This window comes from Phocoena phocoena, chromosome 6, assembly GCF_963924675.1.
Source record: "Phocoena phocoena chromosome 6, mPhoPho1.1, whole genome shotgun sequence".
In the NCBI taxonomy this organism is placed as follows: Eukaryota; Metazoa; Chordata; class Mammalia; order Artiodactyla; family Phocoenidae; genus Phocoena; species Phocoena phocoena.
The window spans coordinates 84,123,166-84,148,961 of record NC_089224.1 but is presented as its reverse complement, the minus strand read 5'-3'; the positions used below and the strand labels follow the sequence as shown (position 1 = coordinate 84,148,961).

Here is a 25,796-nt window from a genome sequence, read left to right as displayed (position 1 = left end):
AGTAAGGAGGCGATGAGGACATGCAGGGTGAGAGATCAATTACTTGGAGGCCCAGTGGGGTGGAAGGACTGCTGAGTAGGAATTAGAAGGGATACGCTAGAGATGGAATGATTCCCAAACACACCTTCAATGTGCATCTGTCTCATGAGTTCCAAAACCACAGATACCCAGTAGCCTACTAGGTAAGAGGATAGCCCACAGGCACCTGAGACCAAGCATTACTAAGCTCAGTACATCATGTCCCCGCAAACCTCCTGCCCCCATTCTCCTTCCCCACTCAATTCTGCATCAGCCAGAAACCAGGGAGACTCTTGATTCTTCCTTCCCATGACCCTCCACCAACTCCCACATTCCCATCTTCATACCCAACTGGTCACCAAAACCTATGGATTCAGCCACCTATTTTCTCTCTGCAACTTATCTCTTCATCTCATTCCCACTACAACTTCTTCACTTGGTTCAGGCTCTCACTGTTCACTCATACACAGTCTCCTAACATTCAGTCTTCTAATCCATTTTTCACCAAGCCACCAGTGTGGCTTTCAGATCTGACCACATCGTCCTTATTTAAATCCTTAAATGGCTTCTCACTGCCTTTAAGACAGAGGACAACCTCCTGGGTTGGCACAAATGTCCCTGTAAGACTTGTCCCTCTTCCTGCAATGTCCTCCATGCCCCCTTCAGGTTGAAGTGCTTTTTTGAAGTCCCAAATCACCTCATGCATATCTATGTATGATAGCATTTTTCATATTATATTTTAATTGTGTATTATTTGTCAGTCGCTGCCACCAGACTGTATGTTTTTTTTGAAGGCTAGATCCACGTCATATTTGAATTAGAGACCCCAGTGCCAGGTAGGATTTGGTACCAAATAGGCAATAAATAAACTAATGATGGGACAATGCTAAAAGATTTTAACCTAATAATAGGACTGTGCCTAAAGGGTGTTCATCCCTGCCTGTTTCCTGCTACTCAAACACATACACCTGGAAATGCACGTGATACTATGGCCTGGTTCTTGTGGACACTATAAATGCTTAGACAAAAAAAAACAAAAGATCACCTGCTTTTTGGAGTTACAAGAATGCAGAAAAGAGATTCTGTAGCATTTAAGAAACACCTCTGGTCTGAAGAAGAGGGAAAAGTTGGCCATCATCACATGTCATTCAAAAACTATTTACTGAGTAGCTACTGGAAGTGGCCCCATGCTAGGCACTAGGGGGAGAGTGGTTGGCAGAGCAGAGTCCCAAACCTAATGGTGTGTACAGTCTAATAACATCAATTGCTATTTCTTAAACACACATTGTGTAACAGGCACTGTGCTCAGCACTTTGCATACACTAGCTCATTTAATTTTAACGACACTAGGAAACAAGTACCATTATTATTTTTTTTTACAAATAAGGAAAATGAGGCTTAGAAATTTTAAGTAACTTCCAAAGGGCATAGCCAAAAACTGGCCAATCTGATATATCTGATTCCAAAGCCTTTAACTACTAAACCATTCAGTCTTCTTTTGTTTTTTTTTAAACAAATATGGTCTATTCTTCAGTTCTCTTTTCTGTTTATTTTATTTTATTTATTTATTTTTACTTTTGGCTGCGTTGGGTCTTCGTTGCTGCGCACGGGACTTCCTCTACTTGCGGCGAGCAGGGACCACTATTCGCCGCGGTGCACGGGCTTCTCACTGCGGTGGCTTCTCTTGCTGCAGAGCACAGGCTACAGGCGTGCAGGCTTCAGTAGTTGTGGTGCACGGGCTTAGTTGTTCTGCGGCATGTAGGATCCTCCCGGACCAGGGCTCGAACCCATGTCCCCTGCATTGGCAGGCGGATCCCCAACCACTGCACCACCAGGGAAGCCCCCATTCAGTCTTCTTACTGTCAATGAGTAAAATACTACAAAGTGACCTGGTATCACTTCATTATCAGGACATCATCCTCTCTCATCCCTCAATGTTAGGTATCTTAAAAGACACTCTATCCTAAGAGGACAACACGATCTGATCTTCTTTCAAGGTATGTATGTCACTGTGAGACAAGTATGAGGAATCCACTGTATGATTTTACTTTAAAACTGGCCTGTTCTCCCTTGCATGGCTGTATTTTTTTTAACATCTTTATTGGAGTATAATTGCTTTACAATGGTGTGTTAGTTTCTGCTTTATAACAAAGTGAATCAGTTATTACTTATGTTCCCGTATCTCTTCCCTCTTGCGTCTCCCTCCCTCCCATCCTCCCTATCCCACCCCTCTAGGTGGTCACAAATCACCGAGCTGATCTCCCTGTGCTATGCGGCTGCTTCCCACTAGCTAGCTATTTTACGTTTGGTAGTGTGTATATGTCAATACTACTCTCTCACTTCATCCCAGATTCCCCTTCCCCCTCCCCGTGTCCTGAAGTCCATTCTCTATGTCTGCATCTTTATTCCTGTCCTGCCCCTAGGTTCATCAGAACCATTATTTTTCCCTTTAGATTCCATATATATGTGCTAGCATACGGTATTTGTTTTTCTCTTTCTGACTTACTTCACTCTGTATGACAGACTCTAGGTCCATCCACCTCACTACAAATAACTCAATTTCATTTCTTTTTATGGCTGAGTAATATTCCATTGCATATATGTACCACAGCATGGCTGTATTTTTTTCAATGTTCAGGAAAAGGGGTGGGGTGGGGGGGAGGCTGGTGCTAGCTCCTTCAAAGACAAGAAAACCTTTCAATCAGGAAGAAGCAGAAAGCTTAACAAAGAATTCTTAGTAACCATTAAAACAGTTTATAGTGTTTTGTTTTATTTTTTAAGTAGGAGGAGAGTGGGGCAGGGGGGTAAAGAGTCAGGAGAATGGAGCTAAAGGAATAGAGGAACCAGGAGACCTGGTTTCACACAGCTTTCTTTTACTTCTTGAGAGAAAGATTCACTGGCCAAACTGCAGGGGGCCAGGAGTGAGCAGAATGAGAGCAATCTCCCCCAGTCTGGAAACATTGCCTGGCCCACTAGACCATCCTGAGGTGGAGGACAAGCTCCCAGAAGCAGCGGCAAGAAGTGTTATCAGTACAGACACAGAAGAGCAAAAAGCACAAAGATCATCAGGTTGAGTATCAGGAAATTTGAGACCTAGTTTTGTCTCAGCTCTATTTCTAACTTGCTGCTGAGTTTCAACAAGTTGCATAACCTCTCTGGAATCACACAGTTAAAGATTCACACCATTTCTGTTTCCATCTCTCATATCACACCTGATTCTACATCCACATTCCCTTATTTTTAGAAATCTATTTTACTATAAATTTTATTTGAGTTTCATGTCCTCGGTTCTTAACACATTCTCTAGTCCCTCAAACCACTCTGTGATAGACTGCTTAAAAACCAGAATAATGTTGGTTTATGGCATATTTTTATATTAAAAAATACATAGCATAATATTAAAAATGTTAAGTCCATCTCAAAACCCTAAGAGAACATCTGTTTTTGTTTTTGCATATTACTTGCCAGTTTTTTCCAAATGATGCTGCTAATTTATTTTTTAACTCAATTGCAAATAAATACTACCTTTTAGTAATATTTTTAATCTACATTTCATTGCCTTCTATAGAGCAGTGACCAATGATGGAAAAAATGTCTCACCTCTGATCTGGAGGTACTCTGACTTACCTACAAGAAGCCTTCTGAGTAGAATAAATGAATTCACATTTTCCATGGATGCAGTAACCATTGAGGTTTTCAGGGCAAGGCATGTGGTTTCCAATATAAACATCTTCCCTTTGATCACTAGCATCTTACAAGAACATAAAACAGGTCAATAAACAGTGAAAAGCAAACTGAAAAATATGGACTGTTCAAAGGTTCTAAGGCAACAAATAAATTCACCCCTTGCTGGGTAATTTGGAAAGGAAATGTATCAGATAGGAGGCTGGACAAGAACCAAGGTCTCATTATGCCACAAACACAGCAGGTAGGCTCTTTAGACTCAAAGCATTTAAAAATATTTGCAGGATGTGACCACTGTGAGCTACTGCTGTTTAAAAACAATCTGCCAAAAAAAAAAAAAAACCAACAAACCTTCAACATCTTTGCTATAAAAATAAATGTTACTTCTAAAAGAAATCTCACTTCTGTGACAGAGAGATGGTGTATACAGCATTGGCTTTTGGAAAGCTGACTTACTGTAACCATTCACCTTGAGGCTATGAAACTGAGGCCAAAGAACACTGGTATGGCAGAGAACAAGTAGGAGATTCTGAAATTTTAGGATAAAAGGTTTATTTTGGTATGAAAACTATCCAGCATACTGATTTTTTCCCAAATGAAAATAGTTTTGTTGTTATTTTTATATAGTTTTTCTTCGTATATGTTACTATAAAAAAATTCAAATAATACAGAGAACAAATAAAAAAGAAATTTAAAATCACCTGAAATCCCTCTAACCAAAGAGAACCATTGCAAACATGTTAATGAACATCTGTTTGGACTTAGGCATACTGATTTGAACTGAACTGTGTTGAACTGAAGAAAATAAGAAGGGTGGTGAGTAATACCACTATCAGAAATGGGAAGAGAGTCAGGAAGGAAAGATAGAAAAGGGCAGGAAAGATGAAAGCATGGAGACCCAGTCTTCTAAATCAATGATATTCATTCATTCATTCATTTCTCTCTCTATCCTTATTTGTCTCTTTCTCTCATATAGTTACATACGCACTTACTCATTCACATACACAATCTGGAATCGATTTTTTTTTTTTACTTTTTTTTCTGGCATATACTTAATACTTTAGTCCTCAGCTCTATGGACCCAGAGTTCCCCAATGTTTACAGGCCTGTCCGTGTGTAGCAAAAATTCCCAGGCTTCCTGCCATTTCGTACAGTTCCAGCTTACAGATTCTGTGCATAATTAGCTGTGTGACGTTGAACATACCACCCTCTCTAAGCCTGAGATTTCACAACTGTAAAGTCAGGACCACAACAGGACTATACTTAATGCAGTTTTGAGAGGATTATGTGAGATAATTAATGTACGTACAAGACCACTAAACCAACTAGCTCTCCATGTACCAGATCATGCAACAGCAAAGGCTTATCTCCCCAAAATACAAATAAAGTGTTAATATAATCTGAAGAAAGTTAATGGAGACAAATTAAGAAGGAATAAATAGGAGGCTATGTGTATATCTGTTTATACAAGCGTGGGGAGAGGAAAAGCAAGGGAGAAATGGGAATAGAAGTACCAAGTGTGAAAAAACTGAGAACTGAACATGCAGAGTTTTCTGGAGATCAAGGTTTACATACAAAAGGAAAAACAATTTAATGACTATTAAGCTCAAAGATATGATAACTACAGCAGAGAGTATCACGTCATCCTTAACAAGACCAAACTTACGTCACTTTACCTCAAATTTTATATATTTACATTATACTAATTTATGCCTAGGAAGAGCACTAAACTAGGAGAAATCCAACACAGAAAGTCTCAATTTTAAGGGTATCTCTGCTATTTTGTAACCTTAGTCAAATCATTTCTAAGAGAGTTGAATGAGATCAGCAAAGTCTATCAGAAGTATAAAACAAGACATGTACATAATTTTTTATTTTCTAGTAGTCATATTTTTAAAAAGTAAAAAGAAATAGATAAATTAATTTGAATCATATATTTTATTTAACCTAATATATCAAATAAATAGCATTTCAACATATATAATCAACACATAAAATTTTGATAGTTTACATTCTTTTTTCTCAAATAGGTCTTCAAAATCTGATGAGCACTCCACACTCACAGCACATCTCAATTCCGACTAGCCACATTTCAAATACTCAATAGTGTCACATGTGGCTAGTAGCTACCGTATTGGACAGCACAGAATAGATGACTTACTCATTTATTGTCATTCATCACCTTCCATATGTCAGGGACTCTGCCAGGTGCCAGGGATAGAAAAACGGTTAAGATATATCCTGTCCGCAAAGGGCGTATAGGGTCTCCTCCAGCTCCCAAACTGTAATTCTGCTGCGGCAAAAGAAATCAATCCCTCCTTTGGGCTGCTATAACTCTAGCACCCACTTCTGTACGACAATACTCACGATATTGTCTTATAACTATTTAGGTTTTTTAAATCAGTCTCTACCATAAGACTGTGAGCTCCTTGAGAATCTAGATGCTTGTATTACTCATTTCTGTATAACTCCTGACACCTAGCATGTAGTACTTTCCTGCTATGGTATCAAGCGAAAAGTACTATTCTACCTTCGCAATCAAGCCATTAAGTGACTCGAGAAATGCAACTGTCTCCCATAGTGCTTATCACCACCCTGCAACTTCTCAGAACATGATATTTTCATGGTATGATACACCAGGAAGTATATAATAATGGGATTATAGAGACTGAGGTTATGTACTAACCTATAATAACAAAGTCCTATAAAGTGTATAACAAAAAGACCATGTTGCTCTATAGAGGCTGTGGTAATGTACTAATCTACCATAAGAGAGTCCTAGACACAGCAGGAAATTTCAAGAATAACGCTGAGCTGAAAGCGATCAGAGAATTCATGTGCACGATAGCAATAAGAAAAAGTTAACTAAAGTAATAATGGGTTTTGAGAAATTAATAAAGTATGACACCAATAGCATTTATTGAATGAATTAATAAAGAATGAGGTATCAAGCTCTAGACAAAGCAAAGCCATATAAAACATGGACACGTCTATTAAGACTTTGGAATCTGTGTCTATTCCAGAGTCCAAATTCAGCATTCTGCTCAGTGCCGGCACTATTCATTCCTTTATACTTACATACTATTTCTGTGCACATCCATATGCTCAGCTAAGCTACAGAAGGTATAAAGAAAAAGTGGTCACAGTCCCTACCCTTATGAAGCTTATAATCAATTTAGGGAATCACACAAAAAGCTGAACAACAAAAGGGAAGGGGTCCCACATGAGAGTGTACAGCAAAATACCAAAAGAAGGTTTTATAATACTAGGTGCTATGGAAGTTCATATGCAAAGGAGAACTCATTTTAGGCAAGATAACCCAGGGAAGGATTTATAGAAAAGGTAGGACTCAAGTTAGGTCTCAAAGCATAGACAGATTTAGATAGAGGAATGGTGGAAACTGAAAGACAGGTATAATGCACCTGTTCTCACTCTCAAGAACGAGAGTTAAATGGACCTAGCAAGAGCTGTACATTCAGACTGGAGAAAGGTGTAAGTCAAAGTTGGAAAAATAAGCTGAAATCAGAGTACGGAAAAATCTGAACCTCAGGCGAGAAATGTTTTCTTAATCATATGGACAGGGAGGACCCTGAACTCCTCCTAGCTGGAAAGCAACACAATGAAAGCCACGTTTTACAAAAGAAGTTAACTGAGAGTGGTTACCTAGGGCTGGTGGTTCGGAGGCAATGAGGAGTGACTAATGTGTATGAGGTTTCTTTTGAGGGTGATGAGAAATGATCTAAAATTAGAATATGATGTGATGCTAGTACAACTCTGCAAATATACTAAAGAAAAACCACTGCATTGCACTCTCTAAACAGGTGAACTTAATAGTATGTAAATTATATCTCAAAAAGCTGTTAAGAATTAATTGGAAGATAAAGGTAAAACCAGATGACCAATTAGGAGGTTACTACATAATCCAAACTGTGGCACTGAAAAGCTTGAGCTCAGAAGTTGGAATAGATATTAGAAACACAGAAAAAAATAAATATGGCTGGAAGATGCTTTGGAAAGTAAATGAGCTCAGAAACTCAGATCTGAAAGGGTCCTTGGAGGCCATTTGGTCTGATGAAGGAATTTCTTTAGTTATAGCCTCAAGATCCCATTTCTACTTAAACACTTCCAGAGATAAGGAACTCAACATAATACAGTTAATTCCAATACTATCAAATTCTCCTCATGTTAAGTGAAATCTCTCTCTCATTAACTTTGTGTGGATTTCCCCATGTCTGCTCACCACCTAACCCACTGCCTACCAATTTTTTTTCTTAAGGTCAAACTTCCCCAGTTCCACCCTTTATATAGTCTGCAACAACCAACTCACTAACATTTAAGTGCTTAGTAAAACAGAACTGTCCTCCTTATTGAAGATGCTCCTAATATAGAGTTGTGTAAGACAACTTTGCTTCAGAGAAGATAAAACAATTGGTCAATAAACATACAAAAAGATGCTCAACATCACTAATCATTAGGCAAATGGAAGTCAAAACTACAAGATAGCACCTTAACACCCATTAGGATGACTACTACCCCAAAACCAGAAAATAACAAGTATTGGCAAGGATGTAGAGAAATCGTAACCCTTGAGCACTGTTGGTGAAAATATATAGCAGTACAGCCACCAGGGAAAACAGTATGGTGCTTCCCCGAAAAATTGAAAGTAGAAGTACCTTATGATCCAACAATTCCACTTCTGGATATATACCGAAAAGAACTGAATGCATGGTCTGAAAGAGATAGCTATATACCCATATTCATGGTAGCATTATTCACAATAGCTAAAACAGGAAGCAACGCAAGTGTCCATCAATGAATGAGTGGACAAACAAAATGTGGTATATTCATACAATGGAACATTATTCCGGCCTTAAAAAGGAAGGGAATTCTGACATGTTATAACATGGATGAACCCTGAGGACATTATGTTAATTGAAACAAGCCAGTGACAAAAAGACAAACACTGTATGATTTCTACTTATTTGAGGTACACAGAGTAGTCAAAATCGTAGAAACAAAAAGCAGAATGGTGGTTACAAGGGCTGAGGGGAGGGGGAAATGAAGAGCTGTTGTTTAATGGATATAGTTCCAGTTTCACAAGATGAAAAGACTTTTAGAGATGGATGGTGGTGATGGTGGCACCACACCATAAATTTATTTAGTACAACTGAACTAAACACTTAAAAGTGGTTAAGATGGTACGAGTTGTTATATGTATTTCACCACAATAAAAAAAATTGCAAAAATGACTCTAATGTGAGCCTAATGACAGGAGAGAGAATGTAGTAAACTGAGTTCAAATTTAGACCTCCAGTCCTCCGAAAGGTATTTATTAAGCACCTATCATGTTCCAGGCAAGACGGTAGTTCCTGGAGGTTCAGGCAATGGCAGTTCAAACAAAACGTAAGTGCAAAGACCCACTAGGCAGCTGAACATATGAAACTAGTTCTTAGAGAAAGATTAAAGCTAGAGAACAAGTGTTCGCCAAGGTGATAGCTGAGAGCAGATTAAATATTCTGAAGAAAATTAGAGAAAGCAGGCAAGAGAAAGCAGGCATTATTTCCACAAATTCCTACAGTTAAGAAAGAAATTCAATATACTCTTTCTTGCTTCCCCTATACCACCCTGCACCCCAAGCTTCATCACTAACACATCCTTCCCTAACCTGAGTCTCCTTGGACCCCAACAGAGAATTATTTACCTAGGTAGAAACTCTTACCTACCCTCCAACACCCCCTATGCTCTCGTGTCTAAATCCCACTCTTTTCTTTATCAACCCTAACTCTTTCTTTCCTGGTCTTTCTACTCTGCCCAGTGAAACACCTTTTCTAATGTGCAGAATTCTGGAACAGTTGTGATACCAGGGCTTAGGGTCAGAAAGTCTGAATTCTGATCTTTGCTCTGCCATTCTACATGAGCCACAAACTCTCACAGTTTCAGCTTCTTCATCTGCAAAATGACAATAATATGGCTGTGATGAGGATTAAATATGCGTAAGCACCTGGCACACAGTAGGGCGGTGCTGATTAAGAATTGTTGAGTGGATGAACACCCTACTGTCACTCACGAACCACATGAAACATGCTATAGACAGGTAGACTCACCAATGGCAAGAACTCTGAACACAGCCAGGCTTCTAACAATGAAATTAGAAAACAAAAATATTTACAATCACCATAATAACACTGATAAGGAATTCAGTGACACAGCATTTAATACTGAAAGTAATCCTAGGTAGTAGATATCACTGCCCCCATTTTATAGAAGTGATCACTGAGGCTCAGAGAAATCAGGCCACACAGCCTTTAAAGTGTAGACCAAGTCTGACTTCAGAGCACAAGCTCTTAACCATCACACTATTACTTCACCAAGCTATGCTGGGAGATGGGTAAGGAATGGACATAAGTGGAATGTTCAAGCACCTGTTCTCTAGGCCAAGTAAATTAGATAACTTCAAAAAGGAAAGATTAAAAGGCATTAAAGATGTAATAAAGCACAGTTTCAGAAACCACAGCAGAGATGTAGCCTCACACAGCAAGAACTGGGCACAGTCCTGAACAAACAATGCCCTCGGGCAAGTGGTGACAGGCTCCATGAACAACAGCTGCAACTGTTAGTCTCTGAACAATTATAAAAAGTGTGCTTGGTCACCCATCGGCTCCTTCCACCCACAGAGGCATGCAGAAACAAATCTGCCACCAGCGGCAATGTTTTCAAATACAAAGGGGAGTATGGTTCTAAGTGATGATATTGTAAGAAAGCCCAGCTCCAGATGGCTTATCTGCAAAGCCATGTTTCACGGCAACCTGTCCTGGTCCATCCATGCCGCACTCAAATAAAGCATCAGGAGTTGCTATTAACAACCAAGACATGCACCTAGAAGGTGCTGCTGAGGCGGAAACAACATCAGTGCTGCATAGGTAACTCTAGGGCTCATTATTTCCACAAATCCCTACAGTTAAGAAATTCAATATACTCTTTCTTGCTTCCCCTATACCACCCTGCACCCCAAGCTTCATCACTAACACATCCTTCCCTAACCCGAGTCTCCTTGGACCCCAACAGAGAATTATTTACCTAGGTAGAAACTCTTACCTCCCCTCCAACACCCCCTATTCTCTCATGTCTAAATCCCACTCTTTTCCTTATCAACCCTAACTCTTTCTTTCCTAGTCTTTCTACTCTGCCCAGTGAAACACGTTTTCTAATGCACATAAACTCATCCATCTCCGCAGCTGTTTGCTTAGGAAGTACTCCTTTCATCTCCTTGATATACCAAAATCACATTACTCCTCCATCCCCCTTCCTTTCATCTCTCCCTGCTGTGCTCACCACCTGTCACCTCCAGATCAGCATCCCACTCTCATCTCCCAATGACCGCCTTCCCGTGGGGGTCTGTACCATCCACCTACGCAGCCTTCTAACCATCCTCATCATGACTCTCCACCACGCTCCATAACACACACTCTCACCTTCCTTCAATGATTTTAGCAACTGGCTCAGGCTTACCGTTTGATGAGGCAAATTTATCAAGACCATTTTTAAAAGGGCATATCAAACAAGCTGTATTAATATGGTTAGATTTTAGGCTGTATGAAAATATCTTTGGATAAAAATGGCCACATTAAAATGTCATTTGCCACAAAGGAACTTTCTGGGTAGATGGAAACGTTATAGACTACGATAAGGTATAATGCAGATGGGGTATATCCATTTGTCAAAACTGATAGCTAACATTTGTGCATTTCAGTGTATGTACATTACACCTAAAAAAAAACACCTGTAAAATACGAATAATGATAATCCACTGGGTAGAGATATATAGGCAAAACAAGAAAGACAGAATGCTCTTAACTGTTGATGGTGGTTGCGTACATGAGGTTTCATCATACTATCCTGTTCGTTCATGTTTGAAATTTTCTACAGTCAAGTTTTTAAAATGTCACATACCCAGCTCCCACACACCTCATGCTCTGCCATCATATTCCTTTATGACTTCAACATCTGCAACCAAGCTTCTAACACTGCAATTTCAATATTTACCACAGGTTTTCCAACAGCTCAAGAAAAGCACTAATTCAGCCACCATGCTGGACATTCAAATACTCCATTCTGGGAGCACCCTTCTCCAAGAGCTCAGCTTTACAACATTCTTACTGAGCACTAGCTTCCAATTTTTCTTGCTGATGCTGTGTCCCTGCTTTTCACTTTGTAGCCTCCATTCCTAGATCCTGCTTACCTAGTCTTGGTTGTGTACTGGGGACACGAATATTTACTAAGGGGCTCCTATAAATGCTTGTGAGAACAACAACAAAAAAAATAAAAGCAAATGGGGTAAACATACAAAATAGAGTTACCTCTGACCTTTATTCCTTACTACTAGCACACGTGTTAACTCTTACAATCTGGATTTCATCTTCACAGCTCTATAGAAACTCCTTGGTCCAAGATTATCAATGATCCCCTTGTCTTCAAATTCGATGCTTGTCATCTAAGTCCTTTACGCAGTGTTTTAAACTACTAGCCAACCTCTCTGTTTGACTTCTGTGCCACTGCACTCTTGATTTTTTTCCTCTGGATCCTCTTTCTGCTTCATCCTGGCCTCCTCTCCTTTCTTTTTTCTTTCCTTCTTTTTTTAAAAAAAATATTTATTTATTTATTTTTATTTTTGGCTGCTCTGGGTCTTAGTTGTGGCATGTGGGATCTTCGTTGTGGCATGCGGGATCTTTAGTTGCGGCATGCGGACTTCTCAGTTGCTGCATGCAAACTCTTAGTTGCAGCATGCATGCAGGATCTAGTTCCCTAACCAGGGATCACACCCAGGCCCCCTGCATTGGAAGCGTGGAGTCTTACCCACTGGACCATCAGGGAAGTCCCTAGCCTCCTCTCCTTTCTAAGTAACAATGCTGTCCAACAGAACTTTCTGCAACTCTTGATATCTTCTATTTCTATACTGTCCAATATGGTAGCCACGGGTCACATGGAGCTACTGAACATTTGAAATATGGCTAGTATAAATGAGAAACAAAACCTTTAATTTTATTTTAATAAATTTAAATTTAAATAGCCATGTGTCTGTCCAGTGGCTACCCTACTAGACAATACAGCTCTATAATCTCTCTCACTTGTTCTCATGACTTCGGTTATCACCTCGACTGGCTCACAAATTTATGCTAATATACAAAGTCACCTGGGTGAGTTCCACAAGCAACTCAAACTACAAAATAAATCACCTCCACCGTCAACTCCTCCCTTACCTTACCCCAAACACCTTTCCTCTCCCAACATTCTTAGTTCTATAAACAGAATCCATCAACTAAGTCATCTGAGCTTGAACTCTTTATCCCCCATATCTAAGCAGGAATCTATTCCTTCTGAGTTTACTTAACTGATCTCCCTGCCCCTAGTCCAAAGTACATAATAAGCACAATTCCTGCCAGATATAATGCATTCAACTGGTTAACTTTGTTGTCTTGCCTTTTTCAAATATATAATGATTCTGCCACTGCCCACAAATGAAGTTTAAACGCCCTAGGATAACACAGCATTCAAGACTTTACACATGGGAATTCCCTGGCAGTCCAGGGGTTAGGACTCAGCCAAAAAAAAAAAAAAAAAAGACTGTACACAATCTGGCCCCAAGCTACTTTTCCAGTCTTGCCTTCCACTTCTGCCTCTTAAGCCCCCTACTCTCCAGCCAAAAACGGATTCCTTATCATTCTCCAATACATTCTCTATCACAATGTTTGTCTGCATCCATACCTCTACTCATGCTCTTCCATCCTCCTTAAATACCCTTTTGACCTCTGTTCAAATCCTAACCATCCTTCAAGGTTCAGCTCAAATTCCGCCTCTTTCATGAGTTTCTCAGATCTTCACCATCCCCCACCAAATAGTAATCTCTTCTTTTCTGAGTTCTCACTGCACGTTTCAACAGCACTACATTTATGACAATAACCCATTTCTACTTTGTTAGAATTAGGTTATATTCATTTCTTATTGTATCACAAGCTCTTTAAAGATGGATGTCATGTATTAGATATCTTTCTATCCACCAATAATTCCTAGTAAAATAACCAGTATAAAGTAGGCACTTAGTAAATTATATCTGCTGATTATGATAATTTCATTTGCATTATAGACAAATTCTTATGTGCAAAGAATGTTCAGTATCTCAAAAATGGCTTAGGCACTAAATTATCCCTGTAATTTTATCAAAGGCAGACAAGTATTTTGGGTATACACAATTCCCCAAATTGCCTTAAGTAGGAGCTTCTACCTACTGAAAAAGAGCCTTCCTATTCTGGTCATGTACTATCAGTGTAAAGAATAAAACTAGCACCAATCTATTATGTCTCCTATGAGAATACAGAGACTTCTTATTTTAAATATAGCACTTTGTATCAACAGAGGAAACTGATATGTCAGGGGCTCATGGGATATAACTGATTCAAGTGACAGAAATAACAAATTATTCAAAGATAATAACAGCTACCATTTCTTGCACACTTATGAGTATGTCAGATACTATTCAAAGCACTTGACACGCATTATCTCATTTAACTTTTATGACACTCCATGAAATAGGGCCTGTTATTCTCATTTTGTATATTTTTTAGAAATTAGGCATAAAAGGTAGATCACATATCTTTAAAAAATTGTCCATTAGTATAACCAAATGTGTAGAAGATGCACATGTGGAAAAGCAATTATACAGAAGCCTTGGTCTAGGATCCCAAGATGAAGACCTGCTTTGGTTCACTAGATATAACCTCACTGAGACTCAATGTTCCCACTGGTCCTTACCCCTCAGAGTAGTTGTAAGAATCAAATGAAATAATGAATATGAAAATAAGGAGTGAAAGAGCACTGGACCTGCAGTCAAAGGACCTAAGAATCTGACCTTTACTGTATGTAAGACTTTGTACAAATAAATCCTACAGCTTCTTTGAGCTGCATCCATTCTTTTGACAAGTGTGGAGCAGCCATGTAAGTAGCAGACATTCTGCTAAGTGTTAGGAATCCCAAAGTGAACATGATAGGTGCAGTCTCCTGTCCTCACAGAACTCATAGCCTAGAGGGGGACACAGATGAGTAGAACAGACAGTTATACTTAGAGTAGGTTAAGGGGTTGGAGAGGAGAGTATGCAGGAGAGGCACCTAATCTAGATTTAAGGGTCAAGGGATAGTTCCCAAAAGGAAATGACTTCTACGGTGAGACTGGAAAGATGAATATTAGGCAAAGAAGAGTTCCAGGCAGAAGGAACAAGGTTCAAAGACCCATGCACAGAGGGTAAGTGTTAACAGTAGATTCTAGAGAGGTAAAGAGGATTTTACAAGCAAATATGAGAGAACTTTCCGTATAATTTCTTACAACTGCATGTGAATCTATAATTATCTCAATAAAAATTTCAATTTAGGGCTTCCCTGGTGGCACAGTGGTTGAGAGTCCGCCTGCCGATGCAGGGGACATGGGTTCGTGGCCCGGTCCGGGAAGATCCCAAATGCCGCAGAGCGGCTGGGCCCATGAGCCATGGCCGCTGAGCCTGCGCGTCCGGAGCCTGTGCTCCGCAACGGGAGAGGCCACAACAGTGAGAGGCCTGCGTACCGCAAAAAAAAAAAACAAAAACAAAAATTTCAATTAAAAAAAGCATGTGTGAAAGTACTCTGTAAACTGAAAGGTACCTTAACTATTTCAGTATTATTACTAATATTCAACTGTATATTGCTACAGAGAGCAAAGTTAGAAAAGTCATTATAATGGAAATAGAACTACTAAGGACGGCTAGTGACCATATTTCAGTAGTTGGCCAAAATTTGGGAAATTGTGATTCAGTACCTTTCACATCTGGTCGATATTGTAGTCCATCATCTTTCTTTCCCAACAAACTAGTGTCATCTGTGTCTGTAAGAGAAAAGTTTTCAAATTAAGATACATATGATGTTTAAGTCACACCACGAAACTCCTAAATATTCCAAATGCTCCAGGTCCTTCCCAACTCTCTCCACTTATCCTGCTCACATTTTCTACCATTCTCTTGATCTATTGTGCCACTTCTATCTCAGCCTCAAGGCATCCCAGATATAAACGCACTCTGCATGATGAACAGTCTAACTTCACTCAGACTTCAGCTCAAACATCATCTCCTTAAAAAGTCTTCCCTGTGCTAACTGAAATAACACATACCCTGAAGAGAAAGGATTAGCCCTTTCTCCAAGTGACAATGGTCTCAAGATTTACCTTCTCCCACCAGTTTCCCTGGAAAAATATCAGATTAAGATAAACGTGGAACCTCAACTGTGTTATCAGACAAAATTTACTATAAAAATGACCGCTGACCGATTAATTGTAGTAGGACAGAAAGACTGTACATGAACCATAAACACCTGTTGAGAAGCACAAGCTTCAGCTTCCCAGTACTAGCGGTCGGGGTGGCGGGGGGAGGAATACTCAGGTGTAAATGGAACCAAGACAAAAATTAAGGACCAGCTACTCCAAACTCACTTCTAAATCGGCATGAGTTTCAATTAACAAAATCCTCAAACGACCAATTGTTCTGAATTTGAAATTCCAGACAGTACCGTTCAATCACGTACCAGTTCCTCAGAAAAGATATTCTCTCTCTAAGCTACTCTTTAACCTACCTACACTCTAAATGCCACCCCATGAAAGAAAAGCAAACCATACTACTTCTTCCACCTGTAAGGGGTCCCTATCAGCAGTTTCCTGTACCATGTGCACACCTGACCCCCACGTGGCAATCCTATGATGAGCTTCTTGGGCATTCTTCGGTAGCTTAGACCACAGATATTGCAATCAGTTGCTCAGTATTTCACAAATAGCTTGCTATCAGTATAAAGTAGCAAACTTTGGCTTGCAACTTTCTTCCCTTAGCTCAGATAAAAACATATCCCTTTAATAAGTCCAAAAAAGGGACGGGGCCTAGAGGGAGGGTGGGTTAGACCTCGTAAGCAGGAAAGATGCACAAGCCTAGGCCATGAGAATGTTTGGGGCCCTTGTTTGTTACTCGGAAATGATATATTATTGCAGCCCATGTGTGTATTACTGAGGAAGAAGGTTGAAAAACTGTGCCTTTAGTGACTGGTACTTCTAGTAGGAAAAGAAACCAAAATTCATTCTTAGTTGGTATCATGGCATCTAAATGATGGCAAGAAGAGAAAAAGAATTTTAAACTGAAGGTAATAATTTTTCCTTACACTCTATAACTTCACGCCAAAATCTCTAACAGTATATAATATGTAGGAGCAAAAACTACAGAGAAAATGTGAAAACAAAGTAAACTATTATTCTCTAGAAAAAAAGATGAAAAAAAATATGGTTGGGACTTTCCTGGCGGGCCAGTAGTTAAGACCCTGTGCTGCCACTGCAAGGAGCACGGGTTTGATCCCTAGTCCAGGAACTAAGATCCCACATGACACGCGGCACGGCCAAAGGAAAAAAATATGGTAATATTTATAGTTTTACTATAATTAAAATAAGCTAATTCTTAAACAACTAAAATCATTACAAATTTGAGACAACTTTCAAGAACTATAAATATATCTACAAGTCCATGTTAGGATCAGCTTAGTAACTAAATAAGTAAACCAAGACCATTGTTTGTATCTTGAGATAATGAAAATAAGTGGGGAAAGAAAAGCTAAGTTAGTAACAGAGCAAAGAAATTCTAAAATATATAGTAATAAAAAAATAAAGCATCAAAGATTTCTCATTTTCCAAATTTGGAACACTACCAAAATGTACAAATAAGAATGCAGACATGTGATATTCAATATTAAAGACAGGTCTCTAGATAAGTAGAATGAATTTTACCTGTGCAATGACCAAGATGCCTTATATCAATTTGTTCTTGTTTTATACAAGACGCTTCTCGAACAAAACAGGGATTGTTATAAGAACTCCCATCAGAAGCACACACAGGATTAAAACTGTATCCACTGCAATCTATATTACATACACACCTGTTGGAAAAAAACAAAAATTACCTATATTTTACAACAAAAGTATTTCACAATGCTGTAACAGCAAAAATGAGCAATTATTTTTTTGGTTTACTTTTTTATTGAGGTATAGTTGGTTTACAGTATTACATTAATTTCAAGTGTACAACACAGTGATTCAGTAGGTTTAGAGATTATTCCCCATTTAAAGTTATTATACAATATTGGCTATATTCCCGGTGCTGTACAATATAACCTTGTAGCTTATTTGTCTTATACATAGTAGTATGTAAGCAGTTCTCTTTTTCTGCTTTCTGTAACAGAAGTCAGTACATTGTTTTAAGTCACTGATAAAAGTTTAAGCAAAGTGACTGCTCAGCTAACAATTTCTTTCAGGTGAGAATTTAGAGATAATTTCATACAGATATTATTAATCCAGTGGTTTCTCTAAAATTTTCATATCTAAAGATAATAATCAAGAAATGTCAAATGTCAACAACATTAGTTAGAAAGCAACATGGTATAGCAGAAAGGACACAGAATTATAAGTCAAATGTCATGAATCGGGCTTCCTTGGTGGCGCAGTGGTTAAGAATCCACCTGCCAATCCAGGGGACATGGGTTCAAGCCCTGGTCTCGGAAGATCCCACATGCCACGGAGCAACTAAGCCCGTGTGCCACAACTACTGAGCCTGCATTCTAGAGCCCACGAGTCACAACTACTGAAGCCTGAGCACCTAGGGCCCGTGCTCCGCAACAAGAGAAGCCACTGCAGTGAGAAGCCCGTGCACTGCAACCAAGAGTAGCCCCCGTTCTCCACAACTAGAGAAAGCCTGCGCACAGCAACAAAGACACAATGCAGCCAAAAATAAAAATAAATAAAATAAATAAATTTATTTAAAAAGTCATGAATCTAAATCCTAGCCCAACTAATAACCAGATTTGTGTTCATATTCTCCTTCTAAGTCTTAGTTTACTGATCTGTAAAACAGAGGTAATAATATATGTAACCTTACCAAATAATTGGGAAGATTAAAAAACATAATAGATATAAAACATGTAAAATAGAAGACCCTCAAAATTGTTTCCTAGCTGCACATCCACCTGTAAAACTGAGTGTCCACTTAACACTGACTGCATTATAGAGAAGGCCAAGAAAGTCCAAGGTATCATCACTCCTCTCAAGGACAGTAAAATCTAACTGGGAATATAAAAATAAAAAACACAGAGACTCTCCTGCTTCCAGCAACATGGTGAACTCAGAACCTGTACTAATCCTCCTAATGAAAACAACAAAAAATACTGGACGAAATATTTCAAAACATCCTCAAATGCATTCATAAGTTGTCAAGAAAGCAAGGAGGGCTTCCCTGGTGGCGCAGTGGTTGAGAGTCCGCCTGCCGATGCAGGGGACATGGGTTCGTGCCCCGGTCTGGGAAGATCCCACGTGCCGCGGAGCGGCTGGGCCCGTGAGCCATGGCCGCTGAGCCTGCGCTCCGCAACGGGAGAGGCCGCCACAACAGTGAGAGGCCCGCGTACAGCAAAAAAAAAAAAAAAAAAAAAAAAAGCAAGGAATTTTAAGACAAAAGTTATATGAAGACAGGAATAGAGAAAGGTCAGTTAAGTTTACTAAAGCTGATTTTCACCTTGAAGGCATTTACCAAACTAGGTAAATTCAATTATCAATTTTTTGGTTTTGTAGGCTCCTGAGAACAGAAGATGAATAATACTGACCTACCTAAGGTAGAGAGTCTAAAGACCCTAGAGAAAAGCATGAGGGTAGAGTATAAATGAGATGCCATATTCCAAGGGGACTGTTTTAAAGGAAAAAAATATTCTGCTGTGTTTTACACAGCATTGAAGAGAGGGGGAAAAAAACATCTCCCCAAGAATTCAAAAGTATAAGCCAGCCCTCACATGAGTAATTACAACTTAAAATACTACTTGGGTGTTCTGAAAAACCTCAAGTCCAGAATTTATTTTAAAAGTCAAAGACTGGAAGGGGCCCTAGACAACTGACAAAAGTAAATGCAATCCTCTCTGGAGAAACCCAACTTTATTATCCTAGACCTCAAACATTTCCAAGATACAGTTCTGAGCAAAACAAGTATATCACACACATGCTCACTCACTCCCATACCCACAAGAGACAAGGAAATAAAACACCATGGGCAGAGCAAGCTGATATGAAAAAGAAACAAAGAGAACTTCTAATAAATAAAGAATGCACTGTTAGAAATAAAAAATTCATGGGCAGATTTAACAGGAGATTAGATAAACTGAAGGTGAATCCGTGAACTGGAAGACAGGTCAGAGGAAACTACCCAGACCATGGCAGAGTCAAAGAGACAGAACATATGAAAAAAAAATTAAGAGACATGGAAGACAGAGTCACAAGAGCTAATAAAAATCTGATTGGAGTTCCAGATGAGTTAAAAGAATAAGGTGGGGGCAATATTCTCAGCAATTTCTCAAACTTTCTAAAACTAAAGAAAGATACTAATCTAAGTAACCAAGAAGCTTAATAAATTCTAAACAGGATTATTAAAAAGGAATCCAGACAGTGAAATATCACAGTGGAATTTCTGTAACAACAGCAACAAAATAATATTTTAAAAGCAGCCAGAAAGAAGAGAAAGATTCTATTCAAAGAAGCAAGAAGAGAGACAGGTGTCTTCAAAAGCAATACTGAAGCCAAATTGTTTATTTATAGCCAAAAGACAGTGAAATAATACCTGCAATGTGCTGGGATAAAATAGAATTCTACGTAAAAAGATCTATCTTTCATGGCTAAGTGTAAAATAAAAATAATTTGGAAGAAGTAAAAATTTAGAGTTTGTCACCTGTCAACTGTCAATAAGGGAAATTATAAAGGCAGTAGAAAAATGATCCTACAAGTAAGATCTGAGATGCAAACATAAATGAAGAACAAAAGTGTAAATATATAGGTAATATTAACAAAATACTGACAATATAAAACAATGACAACAATGCTAGGTGCTGCTAAATTTTTTTTAAAACAATAAATTAAAATATTGATAGCATACAAATTGGGAGGGACTGAAATTACAGTATTTTAAGAAGAGCAAAGATACTGATGAATTTTAGACTGCGATAAGTTGAATAAGCATGTTAATGCTAAGGTTACCACCAAAAGGAGTATGTATAACACTGAAACTAATAGAGAAAAAAAAATTCAAAAGAATGCAAGAAAGGAGAAACAAACAGAAAGCAAGACAAAAGTACAAAATAAGATTTTTTAAAAATCAAAGTACATCAGTATTTATTTTATATATATATATATATATATATCTTTTTTAATTCTTACTCTTTATTTATTTATTTATTTTGGCCATGCCACAGGGCTTGTGGAATCTTAGTTCCCCAACCAGTGATTGAACCTGGGCCCAAGGCAGTGAAAGCGACAAGTTCTAACCACTGGACCACCAGGGAATTCCCTATAATATATTTAAGTGAACTAAACTTTCTAGTTAAAATACAAAGATAGTTAGGCTGGATAAAAATACAAAAGCCAGCTATATGCTGCTTGTAAGGTACATATTCAACTGTAATGATATGGGTAGTTGCCAGGGGCTGGGGGAGGGGGGAATGGGGGGGTTACTGTTTAATAGATATAGTTTCAGTTTTACAAGATTGAAAGAGTTTTGGAGATGGATGGTGGTGATGATAGCACAACATTATGAATGTATTTAATACCACTGGACAGCACACTTAAAAATAGTTAAGATGGTTAATTTTATTATGTGTATTGTACCAAAATAAAAGAATTGTGAGAGATATATCATACCTGGAATGGAAGAAACCTAGTAAGGCTATATATCTTGCCTATATATCTATATATATGTCAAACATAAGAGACTTCAGGGCAGAAAAGATTTATGAGAAAGAAGATCCCTCATAATAAAAACTTTTATTCACCAAGAAGATATAATAATTCTAAATATTTTTAAACAGCCTCAAAATCTATAAAGCAAAAACTGATAAAATCACAATGAGAAACAGCCAAATCTACCATAGTAGATTTGAATGTGCATCTCTCTGTAACTCATATATCAAGCAGATAAAATACCAGTAAAACTGAAATAACTAGAGATGAAAGGACATAATGCTGGGATTTTCTTTAAAATACTTCCCCCAAAAAAGGTGGAGGGAGGGCTTCCCTGGTGGCACAGTGGTTGAGAGTCCGCCTGCCGATGCAGGGAACATGGGTTTGTGCCCCGGTCCGGGAGGATCCCAAATGCCGTGCAGCGGCTGGGCCCGTGAGCCATGGCCGCTGAGCCTGCGCGTCCGGAGCCTGTGCTCCGCAACGGGAGAGGCCACAACAGTGAGAGGCCCACGTACCACAAAAAAAAAAAAAAAGGTGGAGGGAAAAAGAGATAAAACAAAATTGGATTTTTTACACTAACTGAAACTGAGTGATGGGTATATGAGGAGGGGTCCACTTTATTTTTTTCTCCTCTTCTACATGTTTGAAGATTTCGTTAATTCCTGGTGAATTAAAGACCTAAATGTGAAAGGCAAAACTACAAAAGACTTAGAAGATCAAACATAAGAGACCAATAAATTTAACTTTGAAATAAAGAACACCTCACAAAGAGAATAAAAACGGCAAACAAACAAAAAGACTACAGCCCATGTAACCAGCAAATAATCAGTATCCAGAATACATATAAAAATTAATTTAGGGCTTCCCTGGTGGCACGGTGGTTGAGAGTCGCCTGCCGATGCAGAGGACACGGGTTCGTGCCCCGGTCCGGGAAGATCCCACATGCTGCAGAGCAGCTGGGCCCATGAGCCATGGCCACTGAGCCTATGCGTCTGGAGCCTGTGCTCCGCAACGGGAGAGGCCACAACAGTGAGAGGCTCACATACCGCAAAAAAAAAAAAATTAATTTAAAAAATGACATAGAACTTGGAAGCATATAAAAACAATATATGTAAAAAGGTGTTCAATCTGCTCAATAATCAAAAAAATGTAAATTTAAACCACAATGAGATACCATCACATTCACTAAACAGCAAAAATTAAGAGAACAATAACCAAGTGTTTACAAGGATGAGGAGCAAAGGGAATTCTTATCCTCTGCTGAAGGGAGAACTTACTGGTACAACCACTTTGGAAAACAGGCATTACCAGGAAAAGCTAGACATGCACATGCCCAATAATTCCACTCCTGAGTAAGGCCCTTGAAAATCTCTTACACATGTGCACCAGAAGACATGCATATGTTCACATTGCTCATGAGAACAGAAGACTGGAAACAATCCAAATGTCCATCAACATTAAAATGGACTATAAAAGGATGTGGAAACATTAAGCAACTGAATTCAACTAAGCAACTATGAGCATTAACATGAATAAATCTTAAAAACATAATGCTGAGCAAAAGAACATACACATAGTATGATTCCACTTATACAAAATCAAACAAAAGCCAAGTAATATATTATTAGGAGGGTTATCATGTGATAAAACTATAAGGAAAGCAAAGGAATGATTTCCACAAAATGCAATAGAGTGGGTGGATCAAAGAAAGATGCAGCTGGGGAGGGTCACAGGGCTGGGGACAGCTCTAAAGTATTTCTTGGCTTGGAAGGCAGGAGTCACAATTTGTTTCATTTTTGCACATTAAACTAAATGTGTAAGTTTTTCATAAACTTTTCAATATATGCTCTGTTTCACAATTTAAGAATTAAGGCACCATAAAAAAACTTTAAATTCATAAGGATATTTACTAACAAGTCAAAAACGGCTTTTACATTTTTAAAGGGGTGGGGAGGGAGAATATGTGACAGAGACCATATGTGGCCCCCAAAATGTAAAATATTTACCATCTGGTCCTTTATAGAAAAATTTTGCCAACTCCAGGTTTAAGGAATAAATGGTGGCCAATGGAAGAAAGTATTACAGAACAGTTTCAGGGATGAGAAAAGGCTGAGCAACAAAGGCAAGATCCCGAACCAATCTAGTAAGGAGAAATGAGGGACTCAGAAGAGGGCACTGCAGCTCAACAGGAACCTCCTTGATCACGTGTAGAAAAGGTCCATGTAAGACCAAGAGCTGTGAGAACAACCATTGCTAATGTTTTCAATAGCACGTGACAAAAGAGAATGAAACCACCATCTCAAGGAACGTCCAGCTCAGTGAAACAGTGAGGAGAGGAGGACAGTATTAGACTCTAGAGGCTGCTGACACTACTGATTGCAGCGGTTCCCCGTGTTTGCAGACTGGCAACGGCAGCAGAGGGCAGGATGCTCAAGCACAGGAGCGTGCACTAAAATGGAAAGAAATCGCTTCAGCAAACACGTCAAATTCAAAACATTTAACAACCATTTACTCTGCACCTACTGTGCAGGGATAGTCACATTTGCCTCTTTAATCATGACAACAAATTATGAACAGGGAAGCTGAATATGAAAGACATTAAAAACCCTTAGATCACAAATCTAATGAGTGACTGAGATGGTGTTCTCCCCACTGATCACAGTTGTCACATAAAACAGACATCTCAGCAAGGAAAGTGACAGATGAAAGGAGATAAGTAGTTATTTTCCACACTTATATCATGAAAAATCTTTTCACTAAATTGGTCTTGCTTTTCTCTCAAACACACCAGGAACACTCCTGCCTCAGGGCTTCCCCTCTTCCCAGAACACTTTTCCCTCAAACATCCACTCGGTTTGATCCCTCGCCTTTTTCAAGTTTTATCTCAAAATATTAAAGAACAGCTAAAAGTTAAATCACTAAGCATCCATTTAAGAAATTAGAAAAAGAGCAATGGAATAAATCCAGTGAAAACAAAAAAAGAAGGGGAAAAATATAGATGACACAGATATGGATATAGATTTATAGATACATCTAAACAGAAATAGAAAAGTTACAACAGAGAAGATCAATAAAGCCAAAAGTTGGTCCTTTGAAAAGACTTTCAAATCAACAAAGCAGGATGAGAGAAAAAACGTATCTGGACTTAAAAAGACTACAGATTATGGTTTAAAAGATAATAAAAGTTTATTGTAAACAACTTTATGCCAGCAAATTTGAAAACTTTGGTGAAATGAATAACCTTTAAAAAATATTAACTATTAAATTTGACCAAAAAAGAAATAGAAGCTGAATGGTACTAAAATCATTAAAGAAAAGAAATCAGTTTTAAAAATGTCCCTCAAAGACAGCATCAGATCCAGGTGTTTTGTTTTTTTTGTTTGTTTCTTGTTTTTTTTTTTCAGGTGTTTTTTTAAAAAGAGTTCATGAACACATTCATTCCAGTCATTCAATAAATAAACATTTCTATTCTTACACAAAATCATCCAGAGAATAGAAAGAACACTTACTAATTCATTTTATAAGGCCATATAACCCCCAAAACAAGTTAAAGTAACAGATTAAAACTCACTGAATAAAAATGAATAAAAGAAAACCTCATACTTATAGCAGATAGAATACCAATAATGCAAGCCACAAAAACATACTGCAATCATAAAACAAAAATAGGATGCTATGAAAAAGGAGCACCATGAGAACAAAATCGAGCTCTTAGAAATTAAAAAGTACAGGAGAAATGACAAATTCAAAAAAACAGCAAAAATTTTTCTAAATAGAAAATAGGAGAGAAAAGAAAATTAAAGGACTAGTCCAGAATGTCCAGCATCCAAATAACAGAAGTACCAGAAATAGAAAAGAGAGGAAAGGAAGTCATCAAAGAACTAACTGAAGAAAATTTCTCAAATCAGAAGTCAGTAAGATTCTAGGAACTGTGAAATTTTGTTATACTGAGGACCAAAAGGAGAGTCTACATGCTTCGATAGAGAGAAAACAAATCATATACAAAGGACCATGAATCAGAGTGGTTTCAGACTTCAACTGGAAGCTAGAAGCCAACAGAGCAATGCTTTCACAATTCTGAGGGAAAACTATCTGCCACCTAGAATTATGCACTCCCCAAGTTATAAGTCAAGTATTAGGTGCAGGATAAAAACACCTTAAATATAAGGTCTCACCTTGTACCCTTTCTCAAGAAGCTACTGAAAGATATACTAAAATGGAAGAGTAAAACAAAAAAGTTAAAGTTAAAAAATGCAAGAAACAGGATACCCTACGTAGGAGAGAG

At 38.4% G+C, this 25,796-nt stretch overlaps 1 protein-coding gene across 1 annotated transcript in view; it reads right to left on the bottom strand.

The window, feature by feature from the left end:
• The window catches only part of TMEFF1 (transmembrane protein with EGF like and two follistatin like domains 1), a 93,894-nt gene that overhangs the window by 11,369 nt on the left and 56,729 nt on the right, over nucleotides 1-25,796 (bottom strand). Inside the window, exons 6-8 of the mRNA XM_065878790.1 lie at nucleotides 17,537-17,685; nucleotides 15,542-15,607; nucleotides 3,646-3,769 (exon numbers count right to left, since the gene is read on the bottom strand). Coding sequence (XP_065734862.1) covers nucleotides 3,646-3,769; nucleotides 15,542-15,607; nucleotides 17,537-17,685 — 339 coding nt within the window. The remainder of the gene's footprint in view (nucleotides 1-3,645; nucleotides 3,770-15,541; nucleotides 15,608-17,536; nucleotides 17,686-25,796) is intronic.